The following is a 19,386-nucleotide window of genomic DNA, read 5'->3' as shown; positions in this document are numbered from 1 at the left end:
TTAATTGATCTAGAGCACCTTATGCTGTAGTCCACATCCTGTTGCCACTGAAGCTTAAGAAACTAATTTTTACCTCATGGTCAGGCAGCTCCACCTGGTTTATCATTATGTGAAATGGAAATGAGAGCCCAGGGAAGCAGCTGGCATTGCCCTGGCTGAAGTGAGATGATGGGAGAGTCGATGCTCTTTTCCTTCTCAGCTTTCTGCATAACTTTTGCTAAACCCCACCTGGACCTGAAGTGAGTTCTGTGTTCAATTTGCTTCTTTTCTACACTTGGATAATCAGATTTTGTGAAACACTTCAGAGAGGCACAGTGAGGGCCAGCCGCTCGGGTAATTTCTCTGCATATTTAGCCTTTTGGCTTCTCTAATCAGCCCCCTTTTTGCTCTGCTGAGGTCCTTTGCAGTCTGCACGGACCTCAGCTGGCAACAATGGGGATGGAAGTGGCCAAATGGCAAATGTTGCCTGGCATGCCTTGGAAAGAAAGACTCTGTCAACCGTAACATTGAATCTTTTCAGTGACTCATGGGGCTGAACATGGACCTTCTCTGTCCCAGTCTGAGGTGTCCAGGAACTCCTGTGTCCTCTCATCTTGGCAGGATCTGACAGGACATGCACCAAGGGCTTGGGGTCATGGGTCTCTCCACCACATCCTGAAGCTGTTGGTGTCAGTGGCAGAGGCAGAGGAGGATGGTTGGATTGGGAAGTCACGGCCTCTACCAGTAGGACTCATGATATTATGCCATGAACGAGCGTTGCCACAGTGTACAGGTAACGACAGCATCACTAGTAGGGGCCCAAGCAGAGGTGGCGAAACCAGGACAGGACCATGCTGCTGTTACTGTGAGCAGCCTGGAGTGGTCCATCCTTCTGCTCTCTGAGTGGGCTCTTCTGCCCCACTGCCCTCTTATTCTCCTAATTTATATGCTTGGATGTGCATTTTTTATTCTCCTCATCGCTCATACATGTGTTCTTGTTCTCAGGACTGCTGTGTTCTTTCTCACGTGGCTTTCTGGTCACACATGAATGCTCTTTTCCATGCACTCGCACTCATCTGTATGTTTTCAGTCTGACAATTACCCACACCTCATTATTGGGCTCTGTAACTCTGTTTACTCCTAGGCAGTCTAATCCCTCTGCTCAGCTCCCCCTGGGGAGAACCCCGGCATTGCTGCATGACTGGGCAGCAATGTAGACCACTGGGAGGGTTTGGGTGTGCACTTCCCCTCTGCCCGGCTGTGCAGAGGCTTTCTTCCTATTTGGCCATCCAGCTATCTGTACTGTGAGGACAGGACTCTGGGCCCCTGTCAAAGTGGTTACTTTAACCATCCACTGTTTGCAAGACTAATTAGGGATTTTATGAGCTAGTGGTAACTATTTACCCACAGGCAGCAGAAGGGCGGTAAAGAGCCCATTGATTGAGTATTGTTGAATAGAGTGATTAGAACTAATTCCCCAGTAAGAGAAGGTAGCTGTGAACAGGCTGGGGCTGGTAGCAGTGGGGACCACAGGGCTCTGCTGGATGCGGTTCACGCAAGGTGCAAAGAAGTTGGTCTTGTTCAAAGTAAACAGCAATGTGTAGTATGAGCCTTCCCAAGGTCTCTGCTTGTGAAGAAGGAGTACTCCAGTAAGAGGCTGGCATGCTACGCATCTTTCAGGAGCCAACTGAAGATCTCATCTGGCTTATTTCACAAATGAAAGGAGTTTGTCAGATGTTAGCCCAGCTGTCCTGCAAATGTTATGTCCCTGGTTACAAAATAACACCACCACATTGTAAGCAGCAAAGTCAAGTATTTAGAGCAGGACCCTGGAGTTGGGACTGTTGCTGTCTGTACTCAGCTGGGTCACTGACTCACTGTGTTGTGTAGAGGAGAAGTAACTTCTCCTTTCAGTACTTCAGTTTTCTCTTTGGGGTTATAGCTACAGCCTCATCTCACCTTCACAACATGCTTAGAGATCTTGGGTTGAAAATTACGGAGGTTAAGAGCCTTATTACAGAGGTTAAGTGCCTTGGCTGGGGAGTGATGCACAGCACAGACCAGAATGGATGCCTCTGTCACCTCAGCACAATATTTGCCCCTTTTTTTGCACCTTCTACTCTTTGCCAGTGGTCTAGGTTCTGAAAGACAAATTGTTGGGAAAAGACCAGTAGATCAAGGAGCAAGTGATATGCTACTGTCTCAGGTTTTTTTTGTGGAAGAATATATGCAGGAGAAAGAACTAAATATGAGTCTTTATGGTGATTGGTACTGATACCTAGGGGGTGTCAAAGTTTAAATAGTGCTTTTCCTATTCATGCTACGCTTGTCCCCTTTGTGGGAGAGATCTTCAGATGTTCATGGGGAGGCGGGTAAGAGATGAAGTTCTGGCCATTTTGCTGTCATGATTTTACTGCTGACTAGAGTTTGCATATAACTGAATGGACACAACCCAGTAGAAATGACCTAGTTAGTCAGGGCCCTGAGGAAAGATTAGTCCTTGTTTGCCTGAACAACCCCTTCATAAGGATACAGAGATTCTTGAAGGCATAAGTATACTAGCACTTTTTTGATCCAGGTCTTTAATCTTTCAAACTCCATCTTTTAATGCTTCTTTCCCTTCTTCATCTCAGGACTGCTGTTTCAGTCTGTCTCCCTAACTTCATGTCATAGGGTCATTTAAGCAGTACCCATATGCTGGCTTCTGCTTCCTTGAAGCTGAACTCTGCTTTTTGGGCATGAAAATGTGTAAATTGTATTTCAGCCCATCTGAAGTTTCCTATTTGCAGAAGGTACTAGGTCAGAGTAAGAATCCACCCATGCCATATCTTCAGTGCCACTCACACAGGTATTTGAAACCAGTTTGTATAGGCTTGTGGTCTTCTTCATAGGTGCCACTGTTGTTTTCATTCCTGCATGCCCTTTGTACAGGCGTTGTCACCAAATTGGATTCTCTTGCACTGAAATGTGATGTTTTTCAGCTCCATGCTCTCCCATTTGCAACAATATGGCAGTAGTGATCACTGGAATCAGAGCAAGAATTCATCTAGCCCAGAAGTGTCTTTTTATGAAAGTGGATGCTTTGGAAGAAGTTTAAAAAAACTATGTTAGCATTGGTCTTGTCCTTATACACCTTTGTGGCTTCTGGTAGTCACTGTTTTAAGGACTTTTTGACCTGATACTGCGTCCAGGTTGTGATGTTGTACAGTCACTGATGGACATACTTTCTCTGGACGTGTCCAGTCTTGGTTTTTCTTAGTCCACTTATATTTTTTTAACTCCACAGTATCCTGTGATAATAAGTCCCATTGTTTAATCATTCAAATGTGGAAAGTACTTTCTTTCACTTGTTTTTATACCTGTTACTTGAGAATTTCATTCAGTGACTCCTACTCCTTGTGTTCTGACAAATAGGGAAAAAATATTCCCTGTTCACCTGCTCTGTATTATTTGGGATTTTACCTCTATCATATATATTGTCAGAGATGTCTTTACCCAGCTGAAGAATTCTATTCCATGCCTAACAGTTCTTCTTTTCCCAACTTGTGCACCTACTTGATCAGGTGCTCTGATTTGCAGTGATAGACATCTTCTTATAGGTCAGCCATAAAATGCATTCACCCTCAGGTCTTCTTACATGCACCCTCACCTTCTCTTGTGCATGTGGCCATCTTTGCGAGCACTTGCATGTTTGTTTTCATGCTTTCAAACACCACCATGTTCATAGCCCTCCCTGTGTGAATACTTTTAGGAATATGCCACGTGCAATGTCAGAATACTGTTTCTGCCATGGGGGAAAGGAGATAGTGTGGCTTGATCACTATTTCTGCCCATAGTTGTTGGGGTAAACAACTTTCTCTTTGGCTTCTACCTCATGCTCTTATTCCTTTGATCACTCAGAGTAGGTGCCACTCACCCTATCTCACTGCCTCTGATAATGACAAAACCTATTCTGGAATTACATAGCAGAGGAAGCAAAGGGGATGGAAAAGAGGAGTTAGCACAGCTGTTGTGTGTAATTGGATTGGAAGTGGGCCTCCGGCTACAATAACAAAACTGCACTCCTGACTGGCCTCACTGCTGGGGCCTGTGAGGAGCCCTTGGCTGTTGTGCATATTGTGGTTGAATCAAACAAAAATGACTGCTCCTCAGCCTGTGCTACTGCTTTGCTCAGTTAGAAAAAACAGGCACCATGTATGCCAGCAGCCAAGGAATCAGGTCATCCTCTTGGCAAAGCTGACCTATCTAGCAGGTAAAAGGTCTGAACTAGGTCTCAGAATGATTTTTCTTCTTCATCCATTCTTCACATCTCTCAAGACAAGGGTTGTTTTGCTTCTCCCTCTAAGTCCCATCCTTTGGCCCTGCTGGAATGCCCTCTTTTTCATACATGGAGACTCTTAGGGAATCTTCCTTGGTCTTTGGGTTTTAGAAAACCTTAAGATGCCTATTTTAAGAAGGACCACATGAGTGATGAGGGACTTCTTAGCTCTCCTTCCTGACTAGAAAAGGGAACTGCTGATGGAGCTGGGGTAAAAAGCTCAGAGGAGGAAAAAAAGCCTATTTCTTAAGGAATTACCAGTTTTAGGAAATTAGGAAAGGAGGTCTAAACAACAGGCTCCATCACTCATCAGAGTGCTCTTCTCTATAGTTGATGTAATTTTATTTTTTGAAGAATCCCTGGTTTACATGATTTCTTTCTTCAGCTCTGCTGTAAAGAATTTGCATGTATATCCTGGACGAGAGGGCACGATGCCCTGCCTCAGACGTACATTGCAGCTGGCCCTGTAATTGTTTGAATGGGTCATGGAGCCTGATACCCAGGAAAGGTTCCTCTGTGGGCAAGCCTGCCCCGGGGGAGAGCTGGGCTGCTGCTGCTCTGGCAGTCTCTCTTCCCATTCATTAAGAGCTTTTGGGCTAATCATCTGGCAGCATCATTAAAAGGGAAATACTGAGGCTGCCTGCCTTAACAGAGCAATTCAGCAGTGCACGCACACCCACGCACACGTGCACACCCCCAGAGCATGGGCCCAGTAACACAGGACAAGCTATAATTAACTAGATGAAGGAGTCCATCTTCCTTTGTTGCTGCAATCAGTTGTCACTCTCAGCTGTGTTTTGTGCTCTCCCCACTTTCTTAGGTTTCGTGGCTTTATTTTTCCATTTTAAGTGCTAAGTACCCAAGTGTGGTGCTGGGGGGGAGTGGAGGGGGGAGGGACAGTGGGGGCAATGTTCAAACTGCCTCAAAGGTTTCCTTCATTTTCTCCTACACCCTGAAAATTGCCCCTAGTAAGTCCTTAAAGATGAGGACTGCTGTTTAACTGCATTGCTCTTTCATATCATTGTACTCTGAAGCTACTTTTTAAAATGTCCTTCTGGCTTCACAAGAATCCAGTGTTGGCCCTCGATACTTTGTACAATTAGAGCCACTTAATTTTACCTTTTGGATATAGAAAGCAGATGGTTCACAATTTAAAAAAAAAAAAAAAAAAAAAAAGAGTAGTTCTTTGAAATGTTACTTTGAGATCAAGGGAGATTAATATTAACCTTTAAGAAAATAATACTGATTTTGTAGTAGGTTAAAGAAATATTAAAAAGCCTCCCAGACCTAAATAGGAAGAGTCAGTTGTGGCAGGCATAAATCATGGCCAGAGAGCAGAGTTTATATGTCTGCCTGCCCTCAGCAGTGGACATATTATTTTAATAACAAACCAATGTTCTGAAGAAGCAGGCCACTTTCTCTTCACATTACTGCTGAAAGTTTGAAGAAACTGGGGCTCCAGAGACTGAGCACAAGCAGATGCTTGTCATTATCTAAGAAACCTGTTGAGAACCTTCTTCCGAAGCCATGCGCTTGTTCTTGCTGTCACTCATGTTTGAAATTCAGAAATAGCAGGTCACCAGATTTCTGACTTTGAGTATTTATTCTGAGGTTTTCCTAAACCTTTTCCAGAGCACATGCTACCCACCATTTTGGTTGGGCAGCAGTTGTGCCCAGCCAATAGATTATTACAAGAATGATTAGATTGGTTTAGAAAAAGCACACAACCCCTTGACCACTGTGGCTCATGCAGGTTTGTGTCAACCTTTTCCCAGTTCTATGTTGGCTGGGTTTGCAACCCTGAGGCTTTAATCAGGATTTCTTTTTGGACAAATCTAAGATTAAAAGGAAAGCATGTTTCACCTGGATTTAGGTGGAAACTCAGATTTTCTTACAGAATTCCCCTGGAATGGGATGACTATTGGCACAAATAAAGGTTGTATATGCAAATAACATGCTTTGGGGCCCGATCAGTTCATTTAGCATCCTGAGCCTGCTGAAAGCTTTGCTGGCCTCTATGGTTGATGCCCAGATAGCATGATGATAGGTGTTCCCTCTGTTCTGGCAAAATCTGGTCTAGTTTGCAGGTCTGAACAATTCTCACACCTCTTGCATTCGTTTGTTGGATGCCCTATTAGTTTATTGTAGTCCAATAGCAAGTGCTACCCCATGCCACCTTGAGATGACTTTGACTTTTATGATTTGAAAATTGTTTTAGTGTCTTGTCATGTCTTGAAACTGATGTAAAGGTGAGACAATGATGTCAGTTCACGTTTTCAGTGTTGATTTTACTGTGACTAATTTGGGGCCTTTGTTACACACGCTGCAAATGTCACAGATTTTAGATCTCAATAGTTGAAGGTTTTGGTTGTTAATGACATTTTGTTGCAGATAAATACACTCATTTTCACTCCTACTTTAAACTGCAAGGGAGGAAAATTTTCAGATGAGAAAAGCTGATATGTTATTTCATTATTTATATTATTATTCTATCTAATAATGAATCTAGAATTCTGTTGGTGTTCTCTTTGTTAAAATAAGGATGTGTGTCAATGGACAACTTAGGAGATAATATTGGGTTTTTTTGCTATATCTCCAAGTCCACCCTCCTTTTTCTTCCTGTTTTCAAAAGGGAAAAATTGTGTGTGGGGGGCATTATTTTTCATTAATCTCCCTACTTCCATTGTCCAGTCGAGACTAGAAGATCAAGAGGTACGTACAATACGACAGCTGCTGTTGTATTTCAAATTTGTCAAGAAGCAGAAAGAGTCAGAACATTTCTCAGGGAGACTTACTTTCACAGGCATTTGAACCAAGGCCAAAACAGGGGCCAGAATGATGGGCACATTTGGGGGATTTGCTCGCTCCTGGACTGTGGGCAAAAGGCTCTGGGCTGCACCTGACTGGTGCACCTGACAGACAAGGCACACAGCACTGGCCTTTTGGGGACAACCACAAAAAGGATGCTGACATTCCTGATATTTTGAGATTTTTTGTAGTCCTCTGTGGCTGGTGGAGAGAGAAGGGGTCTTCTTACAGTGTGGGTCAGGGAGTGTAATGCAGGCTCTTGCTTTGAACGCTCTCTGGAGTTTTTTCTTTCTCAGTGTCCCATCTTCCCAAGTGGACAAGGTTCCTGCCATCCCCAGCAGCTGCACCTGTTGGTTCTATGCCTCTTAGCAATGGTTTTCCTTCCCTGCAGTGTACAAGGGCTGAGGGCTTGGGACCCCTGTCTCTGCTCTGGGTCTGATGCCCCCTCCCTGTTCAGCCAGCTTCTGCTGCATGTCATACTGCCACCTTCTTGTCTTTTCTCCTTTTTCACCATTGCTACAGGGTCACTGTGCTTTGTAAGTCCTAATAATTATACTTTTCTCAGCTTTTGCAGTGCCTTTTACAGTGCCTTTTACAGTGACTTTCAAGTGGCCATTTGGACAGACCTAAGGTTTGCCTATCAAGAATGATGGGGTCAGTGGCCATAAATAGAGACACAAATTCAACTCACTCTGCTGGCAGAGCAAGACGATTCAGTGAAATTGTATCTTGTAATTTAGACCAGAAATATGTCGTACAGTATCAAGTCTGCTATGTTTATTTATAGTTAAAAAGCCTAAAAAAAATTCTAAACCTATGTTGTATTTCTGATTATTTTTCTAAATCCACAATAATCTTCAAGAACATTAAGATATTTGCATTCCTTAGACTGTACAATTATTAATCCCCTTATCTGGCTTGGAGTTCTCTGTGGGTGAACATATTCTTGGGATGATCTGGTGTTTAGATTTCTCCAGCAGATGCAAAGGAAAAACATAAAAGAGAGAGAAATGCACAAATTCAAACTCAGCATGCTGCTTGTTGAAAATTCTCATTTTAATAAATTCATTTGACCTCTCAGTCTCCATGAAATTAAAAAAGTCACAGCCCTGTTTGATTAATAAACTGACTTAAGATAGGATATGTGTGTGTGTGTGTGCAGGTGTGTGTATGCGTGTATCAAAATCCCTGCTATACTAAATGCTGTGAGAGGAGGGAGATGTGGAGAAGGAATCAAACTAAGGGAAGAAGGTCAGGGAACCAAGTATGAAAGGGATCACTCATGACTTGAGTGGGTAGGACTTGATTTTTGTATATGTTAGTTCTGTGATATCATGTATCACAAAATTAACTGATGGGCCACTTGATGCTTAATGGATTGGGCATGAATACAATAGTATCTAAACAATATTTGTATGAATACAGTTGTACAGTAAACACATTTGCAAATTGGGGCTAGAAATGGATTTTGATTGAAACAAACAAGGTTTATGCCAGAAAGAATTATCGGACAGATTGGACTGGAACAGCCCAAGTGACCACTGCAGCCCCATCTACAGAGCTGACAGTGACTGTCACTGCTGAGGGGAGCTGGGCTGCTTTCTGGCTTTACCTTGAATTATGAAACCAAAGAGTAGCTTTAGCTACAGAGCCATAAAGTAACGCACTGCCCTCGGAAGTTGAATCTCCAGTTCTTCCCAGAAAGGAAATAGAGTAGTATTAAAAATAGGTTACAGGTAATTTTTTTAGTCCTTGACAGGTCTGGTGTACTGGTGTCTAATTAGCAAGTGTGAGCAGTGTTGATCGACTCCTAAAAATACATGCTGAAGCCACCATGTTCAGGAATGACGATAGCTCTGTGTGTGTGTGTGTGCATTTAGCCCAGATGTTTTGTCTGAAGCAGATGCGGTGAGATCATGGCCTCCCTTTCACTGACCACTGCAGCCTTGAATTTTAAATCTTTAGCTGAGCACAAGTTATTTCTACAGCTCTCCAGAGGAGTGAATGCTCCCTGCAGACCTCCATTGCAGATATTGGCTTTTGTAGCCCATTTAGCTAGACCTGTGTGCAGTGCCTCTGGAGTCGCTCTCCAAGGGATATGATAAACCTCAAACACAGTTCTGCAACTACCAACAGGTTTTTTTCTATCTGTGACAGAGGCTTTCCTGCTCAGTGTGGAAAGCAGCAACTGCATATGTGTGTGCCCTGTGTGCTACACCCATACTTGGTCTAGTTCAAGTATGCGAGCTCCAATCCTGAGAGGTATTGGACTGCGACCAGTGTGCATAGGTTTTGCTGCTTCTTTTTCTGTTTTGTTCTTTTTTTCTTACTTCCTGTCTCTCTCTCTCTTTCTCTTTCGAAGGCCTCTCACACCTGATGATGGGTGAACAAGGTAAGTCCTTCTACTTTCTCTTTGTTTCAGTCACTGATCATGAAAGAGCTTTGTTCCTGCTGCTTTTCCCAGCTGAGCTTTGCATGACAAAAGCAACTAAGTCTACTGGGTGCCAGTCAAGCCATTGGCATTTTTTGCCTCTGTGTCCCATGAACCATGGCTACTTGTCAGTCTGGGACTCATGAGCCCAGGAGGGAGCACGAAATGATTCCATGGACAATAAAGAGGTATGCTTCCCCCTTCCACGGAGCCCATCAACTATTTTATCTTGCCATTTCTTTCTTGTTGTGCCAACTGTAATGACTCCCACTTCTGCCTGGTGAATGTAGACCCCAATGCTGGTCTTTATTTTTAAGAGTGCAATTATTACAAAAATATGTTAATAGTTCTCTTGGCATGATCCTAACTCATTATGAATCCTGAGGAAAATTGCATATAATGGCCTGTAAGTCCTGTGCCTACAATTTAAAATATTCAAATATGCACAGAGCAAAATGGTTTAGAAAAAGAACAAGGCTAACCCCAGGTTGGGCTACAGATGGGATCTAGGCCTGCATCAGAGTTCACATTTTAATATCTCAGCCTGGATTGTGTTACAGATCTATTGACTGTGACATGATGGGATCATTAGTCCCATTTTGCACTATGGGGGTGTGGAGCAAGAAGCTGGTGAGGAGAGGGGGAGTGAGGAGAGGGGTGATTCTGTTTTCCTTGGACAGTGTCAGCGTCTTGCTGACATGGGTACACAGGGAGGAGTTAGCAGTACTGGTGATGCATTCTAGTCTTGTGAATGCAGGAGTGAAATGCTTGAAGACTTAACGTAAGGTTAGTGCACATGGTGTGTTAGGAAGACCAGACCAACTGTTTGTCTATGGAGAAAAAAACGTGAGTTTTGACTCTAAAGCCTGATGAGGCTTTCCTAGACTAGATGCACACAATAGTGAACACGTATCTGAGGTTAGACAGTCCAAAGAGTTAATAAGATAGAACGTAGTGCCTGTGAAGGCTCAAGAGTAATTAGGTACTTGAATAAAAGAGACATAGTTTCTATGTATCTCTGTGAAATGTGGAGAGGCTTAGGATGTAATAAATTTTTATTCTGTAGTTCAAGGCAGCTGTCTGCTCTGAGGTCATGAAAGCTTAGGAAACAGTCAGAAGTGAAAGTTGGGGCTTGTTCTTCAGTTTCTGAAGTGCTTAGCATCCCTATGTGGTGGGAAAGGTAGGAAAACAGGGCTCTTTATGAGTGCCTGTCAAGACCATGGTATTTGGCATGTGGAGCATCTGGCTAAGCTCTGGGAAGCACTGAGCTCCTCTGTCCCCACTTAGTGTTCAGCTGGGCTTATGGCTCAGAAGTTGTGCTTGGTGAAAGAGCACCCAGCAGACAGGTCCCTTCATCATGTCCCAGTTGCTCAGGATGCCGCTGAGTATGCAAGCCATTGGTAGAGAAAGGATGATGGCATGTTGGAAGTGATGAGGACAATGAACTTTCATGGCCACTTTCAGTCTCAATAACACTGAACATATCTTTGTAGCAGTCTGTGATTTAGCACTGAATTATATAAACAGATGCACTTGGGCATTTAAATTACAAGTTGCAACCCAGCTGGCTCATGAAGACTTGCATGACCTATTCCAGCCTGTATGATTGTCATCAGCCTTTCTATACTCCCTTGCCTGGCAAAAAATGTGAGAACTGTTGGCTTCTGGCAACTTTAGCCACCCTTATTTATCCATGATGCATCATGGAACAGTGGCTTCTCTTTTCTTGCCAACCAAATCACAGATATTCCCTTTTGATAAATATTTACTCTCTATAAAAATATGATGGATATATAATATGTAAATGTATATATGTGAGTAAATATGCAATGTCAACATTATATACAAATACATTAGCTCTGGTAGGTGAAATGTGTTTAGCAAATATATTACCATAAAATTTTTTTTTTTCTCTGTCCTACTCTGTTATTTCCCTTGCTGTTATGAATTGGACGTGGAATGAGGCATATCACTGGCATGCTATTGCATGAGGGGTTTGCATTTCTCAGTAGAAAATCAAATTAAAGCCAAAGGGCTTAACCAGGCAGTTGCTGATTGTACTGTCAGTTGTTTAAGCCTTGCTTTGTGCTTTAGTTGTGGTGTGTCTCTCGTTTTTCCCTTGACATTGTGTTTTGTTGGGTTTGGCTGCTACATAAATATACTCATTTTCTTGTTTTTGTACGTATGGCCAGTGACATAATTTTCTGGTTTTTATGCTTCCTCCTTCTCTTCTGCCTCCTCCATGATGGACACCTCTCTTGTTCCTCCTCTTGACTGGACGCACACCTTCCTGTCTGTAGGTAGAAGTAAAGGTAGAGATTGCATTCTTTTTAAGACTTCGTTGCTTGTAAAATGTCTGCTTGTCAATGGACAAATTGTATTTTTATGAATGTGGTTCATATTGGAACTTAATGCCTTTACTTTTAAAAGTCTCGTAACCATCTTTTGGTTTGTATTGAATTATAGAGGAAATATTGATTAAGATGAATGCTTTGAGGCCTTCTTAATAGATGTTATTTTCTCCCTGTTCACCCTAAGTATGGGCTGTGCAGTGTCAGGCGGTCTGTAGCTGGTGACACTGGGTTGCAAAGGGATCATCAGTTCAGTTGAAGACAGAGCCAGAGGCCAGTGAGCTGATACTGCCAGCTCTCTTGAACAAGTGATGCCACTGCTGGGAATTTTGGCACTGGTGTGGGTGGAAGCAGGACCTGGGCTTGTCCAGTACCCTTCAATGATGGAGGTCTTTTGAGCTGTCATTTATCCCCCCAGCTCTGCTTCCCATCCTCTCTGTTAGTGAAAAGGTGTTTTTCAAAGAGAAATCAAGTTGCAAAAACCTGCAGTGGAAACAGAAATGATCAGGACTTCTTAACAGAGAGGTCCATTTCCTTTGCAGCTCAATACAGCATAGGGCATGTAAGGCTGCTCTGGGGCTCCAGCTTGCTCTTCAGCAGTTCACACCTATCTTTAGCATGCAGAGGGCAGTCATCCATCCCTAATCAAAACTGTCAAAAAGGCAAAATGCTGCAAATCTGCTGTGGGTCTCCAGTTGGACTGGAGGGAAAGGTGAAGATTAATTGATAAATTATAAGCATTGCTTGAGGAAAATCCATTTCTTTGTCCTACTTTACAATGAAATCGAGAGATTAAAAGTCTTTATTATGTTGAGGCTTACTCCTTTTCAACAAATACACTGCTGAAGAATCTGATCTGTTGATCAGCATGATGTGAAAACATTGGAGGATGTTGGGTGTCTCCATGCCAGTAAGACATTGGGGGATTAAATGACTAAATGTACTGCTATGAATTTGGGAGGGTGTGAGAGCTCAGAGAATTTGTTCATAATAACTTTCCTTTGCGCCACAATCAGTCTCTGCCCAGTGATCAATCCTCCTGTAATACCTGAATTCTGGTATTTCTTTCTCTTTGTATGATTCCTCTTTCTGATACCCTGCCTTCTTCTGTCAAGTTTGTATTGTTGGATGCTCTGTGATGGGGTGCATCATGTAATTGATACTATTTGTTCAGTTTTGAGGTTGAAAAATATTCCAATAATTAATTTCATAGCTTTTCTGTTCTATCCAGAGTTGGTTGGTGGTGGATAATACATAAGCTATACTCTGAGCTATCTTCTTAGAAAGAGGTGAGCATCAGAACATAATAACCACATATATATACACAGTAAAAAATGTGAGAACCTAAATCTCTAAACACACCATACAAAATGCTACTGTGCCTCAACACAACTGCCAAAAATTGAGTTAGCTGATGTATGGCTTAGTGTGATTTAAAGGTCAGTGAGATCAGGGTGAATCTTGTGTACCATGACGTCAGCTCATGTTGCTCCCTTCTTTTGTCAGGTGGCGTTTGTGCTGCAGGCCAGTCTGTGCAGGACTAAATTGAAAGTCTTTTCCAAAGCAAAATTCCCGGTTGAGCCTGTAGGAATGAGGATTATAATACATAGTCCACAATTAATTCATATGCACTGAAACTTAATTTATTGTGTCATTGAGTGAAAATATTGTTTCACTTCCTAGCTATGTGTAGTTTTTAGCTCTAGTTATAGCAAGTGACTTCATCAGAGAACCATCACTCTGTATGAAAAATGGTATTACCTTCAGAGGGCTCAAGCAGTGTAATTTTGAACCCACACATGGCCTTCAGCTCACAGAGAAGGTGGTACCAGATGCCTTAGTGATTGTACCTGGAAGGTTCATATTTTTTGGCATTCTTGTAGTTTTTAGTAAAAACTGGCAGCCACTCTGTCTCATACGTATGTAGCTGAAGGATTCGATGTATTTGATTTCATAAAACCTCTTCACAATGTATAGCAGTCTGTGACCTTGCATTCATCATTTGAAACAAGTCTTTCATTAGTTGCTTCCACTGTAGTAAATAGACTTCTTCTGCATCTATCCTTTTTTAAAAGTTCAGGGGATTTTAATTTTTATTTTTTTTCATAAGTTCCTGGAAAGCTGAAGAAGATGAAGCGTAAATGTTCTGGGGTAATGGCTGATGCAGTTGAGATACAGAAAAGCACCTGGGTACCACTTGCATTTTAGGCTGAACTGAGTATATATGCATTGTTTGTGGTTTTATTAGGTGTATGGAACTGGTCACAGAGATGAGGTAAATGTATGATAAGCAGGGAGGACTTTTATGTAGTTTGGCATGAATTGCTGAATACAACTTCTCTTCTGGAGAGGAATTGACAATTAAGGAACAATTATATTGAGTTTATTTCCCTAACACTCCCCCCCAAGTAAATGATACCAAAGGAGATCATAAATACCCAACTCTAATTTGCTATTGAACTGGAGTTAATGCACAGTCATATTCTTCTATATAATTTGTTCTCTTGACAGCCTTTGTTAAGGAAATGATAATTTGCCTTTTTGCTACCTTTCACCATTCTTTTATATATGTAGTGGGTTTTGTTTTATCATCATTCTTGATTTGGATCTGGTTTCTATTGAGGTTCCTCCAGAGGAAATTGGCTGTATTCCTGGTGGGACTCTGCAATTTTTGGTGAATGAAGTCCTCTGTCTTGTTGAAGGCAATAGCAAAATTCACATGGAATTTAGTGGTCCAAAATTCAGCCAAAGAACTGAAAAGTCCCAAATGTCCTCTCCGACACAAAGAATGACAGTGAGGTGTGGCTGGTTTCTGGGTGTGCACAGGACACCTCCATAGAGCCCGTGCAGTCTGCAGCCTGCTGCTTCTCCTCTAAGGCACTGGGCTCCTTCCCTCCTTCAGTAGCTGTGCTCGGGATGAAAAACTGCATAGTTGCACACTCATTTTCAACATGAAGGAGGTTTTTTCTCCATTCTCAGAGAGAAATGAAAGAGTACTCACATATTTCGTGGGTGGGACATTTTTTAATGCACGTTATGTAGACCAAAAGCTACTGGCAAATTCCCCGTGTAGTTCTCAGCATTGCAAGATCAGATTATCTCCCTTGGTCCTAACTGCCCTTAACCCAAGTAGGTCTTTTAAGTCTTGTAATATTCAGCATTGCTCTCAGTGAGCAGTGTGAGGTTGTTATTTCTTTCAATTGTTCAATATTATTGACTAGGAGGTAATGGCACAGAAAAAACAAAATAGCTTTTGTGGACTTGGATAGAAGGAAATGACTGGACCTTACTGATCTGGAAAATAATTTCGAGTTCTTCTTCACCAGTAATACCATTAGGATTTCAGAGTGATGTGAAGAAGTCTATCTGAGTGGCCAAGAGTTTATGCAAATGTTGAAGTGAAACATCAGTAACAAATTAAATCATTTGTGCTCTATAAATATCTAATTATACAAGGGGAAAAACAGCACTACATTCATCTTGCCAGCCTTGGCAGTGGTTTTTAAGCTCTGCTTTGCCCTGTAAAATATCTTAATATTTGGATTTTAAATGTGAATATTTTGGGTTTTGTTTCTACACTTACAGTCCTTTCCTTAATACTTTAAAAATATGTGTGGTATTGGGTTTGTTTTCCTTTTGGTGGGAAAAAAATCCTGCATGATTATAAAGACAGTGGCTTTCAGTTTTAACTTTCCTCTTAATGACTGTTTTAAAAAGAAAACATTTTATTTTATAGTTAGCAAATACTCAATCTGTAAAACCTCTTTGACAGAATCAAGGCCCCTTGAATGTAGGTGTCATTCTGGGATCTTTTTTTGTAAGCAAATTTTTGCTACTGGTTTCATATTTTATTTAGGGAAGAAACAAATATTCTAATGTAATACTTGTAAGTCTAATTAGAGATGATTGATAGCTGATGAATTTCAAATGTAAGATATTGGGGGACATTTCTGTAAGGCATTCATCCTATTTCTTTGTATTCCAGAGGGGAGGACATTTTCCGAATTTGTGTGAATTAAGTCCCTTAAATGTTGAATATCAGCTAATGCAAAGGAATAGATGTCTTATAAACATTCTTCTTTTTACACTTCTTCATAATATATTTATGAAGGCAGAGAAATGAGACATTAAATAGGACGTTTCTGGTAAATTATTTTTTGTTTGTGCATACAAGCATGTGTGTTTACAAATAATGTGTATGCATAAAATATTTAATAATGTGTTAAGAATTTTGTAGATTATAGGTTATTTATTTTTTCTTACATGCTTTCTTTCTGCCTTATTTTAAAACTGTGTCTCTCTAACGTGTGAATAAACAGCTGATTCTTCATTGGCTTTAATTTTTATTAAGAAGAATGATTCCTGTGAGAGTTAAAGGCATTGTGGTCGTGTTGTGTGTAAACAGGAGCTAAAATATTGTCTTCTTACACTGTATTGTAGTCTTCTGTTTTCGATGAGGCTCAGGTTTCACTCTGCCCAAAGAGAATATTTAATTGATATAATTGAAAGGCTTTTTTTCTTCCTCTATTTTCTTCATTTGAGGCATTCAGTGGTGTGTAGAGATGCAGAGGTAGCAAAACAGGCCGTATGCTTTGTAAAAGGCAGACTAATAGCACTTTTGATGGACGTCTGATTTTTAAAGTGCTGTATCTTTCATTAAAATTTACATGTAAAGTAAGGGCAAGCACAGTGACATGAAAGCTAATGCAAGTTGCACATCTTGACATAATAACAATCACAAGAAACTGGAGATCCCAGATGGCAGCTTGGCCTTTGCCATCCTTTTAATAAGCTACTAACTGCTAATTATTGCACTCTTATGGGCAAGTTAATTTACTGTTGACTCTTAAAGAGACATTGTGCCTTTTCCTGGCATTTAGATTTTTCAGTTTAGATTTGAGAGTGTTTTTTTCCCCTGCAGATTTGAATCCTTCCAATGAACAGTAACAAAGAGGCAAAGTAGCAGAGAGGGAAATGGAACATAATAAGCAATGTTTTCTGTGATAATAGCAGAATATACGCTTGTGCGTTTTCCTAGGGCATGAGTTTAGAGCTGAAAGGAACACCAGCATGTATATTAGATCCAGGATTTATGTTTCGTATTTAAAGGAAAGCCCTTACTGCAGAGTTCGTATTATCATTAAAAATAAACAGAATGTCTTTCCCTTAAATAATTGAAGCTTGAGATTCTGAAAATGAGATAAACTGGAAATAGAAAATCAAAATTACAGGCTCATTTGTGTTGCCAGAGATGATTTGAAGGCAAAATTCTGAAAGCTGAAACGTCCACTGTATTTTTGGAAAAATTCTTCATTTTAATGTTACTTACCTGGTTGTCATAATACAGGGAAGAAGCATACAATTCTGTAAAACATACAATTTTTCAAAGTGATCTTGTTCTTCCAGTTGAAAGGGATATTTGGTAATGAGACCAGTCAGGGAGAAGTTTTGCTCTAAGAACCTATTTAGGAATGAAGGAACAGCTGCAGTTTAAATGGACTCTAATTCTCACAGTTAATGCTGTTTTGTGAATGCATGATTCTCTGTGATAACATTTGGGAGGAGTGATGGTGGGTAATAGCTTATTTCCTGGGCTTTATGGTAATGCAGCAAAGTGGTGATAATGCCATCAGGAACTGAAACAGACCCCTGTCACACACATCAGACAGCCCCGCAAAAATAGGAAACCCAGTGAAAGAGGGGAGTTTCCTGTTTTAAGGCTCATTGTGGTGTTTTGTGGACTGGAGTGATAACATTATGGTATAGAACAGTTTAGAAAATATGTGCTGTGTAAGCTGGATCTTATGCATTAAGAGTAAGCGCTTAAAAACAGCAGCCTTATTTGCAGTGCTTTACCAGATAGTAAATATTTTGACTAGAGATTAGTGGATAACATGCCATACAAATGGTTGTAAAACTATTACTGTGAAGAAGGTCATGCTTTCTCAAATCGTCTGATATAACTCACCCAGTCTCCTCTGTGTCAGTTATTAAGTCATGCCTAATGGTGTGTGATTTCCCCCACATCAGTATTCTGGTTTTCAATTCTGATTTTGGCAGTGCACCATGCTAATTGCTGATCTTCCTGGGACACTCACCACCTTTCATTTATTTGGCCATACTCACCTCTTTGGTGGAGCTAGAGCTCCTTCTCATGCTGGCTTTCATGTCCACATTTGTTTCAAGAGCCTTGATAGTTCTGAATGCACGCATCCAAATAGAGATTGGTACTGATAGGCTATGAAATAAGGGAAGATAATACAAAATACCATTACAGAGAGCAAGGAGTCAGGTGTGAATCCAGCACTCACAGGTTGTAGGGTATTCATTTGGTTTTGAAGCCTTTTTGTTTTGAAATTTATGTTACAGATGACTTATCCTGCAAGTTGCTGTGCTTAAGGCATTATGTTCCCTAAACAGCCAGTGAAGCCCATAGAAATTAAAAGTGTTTTGCACCTGGGAATGTGTTGTGTACCTACAAGGGTAAAGTCCCCAAATTCTGTTTTAGCAGAATTTTCTGTGAGATGTTGATCTCATACTAGATATGCTTTGCATACCAAGAGGTTTGATGTAATGGTATTAAGAGCCATATTCTTCACTGCACTGCAAGGATTTTATTGTGGTGTAACTGATATTGAAGCAGAGGAAATGGACTGATGTAAAAGCAGTAGTGCAGGGAAGAATCTGGCTCTGAGGCTGTTCCAGCACTAACCTGAGGGATTCTGGTTCATACTCACTAAATGGTGGCCTGAGTTCTTCTTTTGTTAAAGACTGCAAAGCATTTAATAGAAATGGTCCTTTACCAGCACTGCTTTGTGGGGAAAGGCTTTAAACAGAACTGGTACTTTGAGAATTTGTGTACACAGTTGTCACCATTTAAAAAGTCAGTAGCATTTGCCAAGCAGTACCACACCGTGGTGCCTGAGATATCGCTTTCTCTCCTACAGTACAGCAAGAACAATGTATGTAGTATATGTAGGTAAGTGTTTATGATTTGATTCTGTCAATTGCATGCATTTTAATCGAGCTTTTCTCTCAAATCACAGTTTGATTGGGGAGCTGCTTATGGGTCAGATTATTTCTAAAGCAAAACACGGTTCCTTTTAATTGACCAAATTCTTTTTACTGAAGACTCTAAAAAAACATTTCAGTATTTGTTCTAAAATCATATAGCTCTGTGATTGTTAGTTGTTAGTAGTGGTAACAAAAATGTATAATTTGAATGTTAAAATAATTGTATTTTAAAAGGAGCTGTGGTCTTATTAGGTACGGTGGAATTGTATTAAGCCAGCATTATAAAGCACACACCTTTATTCCCCCTAATTACTGGTATATTAATAATGACCAGGTTGATGATGAATGTGCCGATCACCAGCTGGGATCAGACAATTACATTTGATTATGTAAAGAGTTAGTTGCTATAAGCCTTGAAATATTAAAACTTGGCTAGAATAAATATCACTGAAGAACCTTTGTCTTTTACATGTGTATTCAGCTGC

At 40.9% G+C, this 19,386-nt stretch overlaps 1 protein-coding gene across 1 annotated transcript in view; it reads left to right on the top strand.

Annotated features, from left to right (window-relative positions):
• The window catches only part of NRXN3 (neurexin 3), a 1,011,514-nt gene that overhangs the window by 74,078 nt on the left and 918,050 nt on the right, over positions 1-19,386 (top strand). The window contains exon 4 of the mRNA XM_075753769.1: positions 9,468-9,497. Coding sequence (XP_075609884.1) covers positions 9,468-9,497 — 30 coding nt within the window. The remainder of the gene's footprint in view (positions 1-9,467; positions 9,498-19,386) is intronic.

Source organism: Balearica regulorum, chromosome 5, assembly GCF_011004875.1.
Source record: "Balearica regulorum gibbericeps isolate bBalReg1 chromosome 5, bBalReg1.pri, whole genome shotgun sequence".
In the NCBI taxonomy this organism is placed as follows: Eukaryota; Metazoa; Chordata; class Aves; order Gruiformes; family Gruidae; genus Balearica; species Balearica regulorum.
Note: the sequence above shows the minus strand (reverse complement) of the source record. Positions and strands in the feature narration are given on the sequence as shown.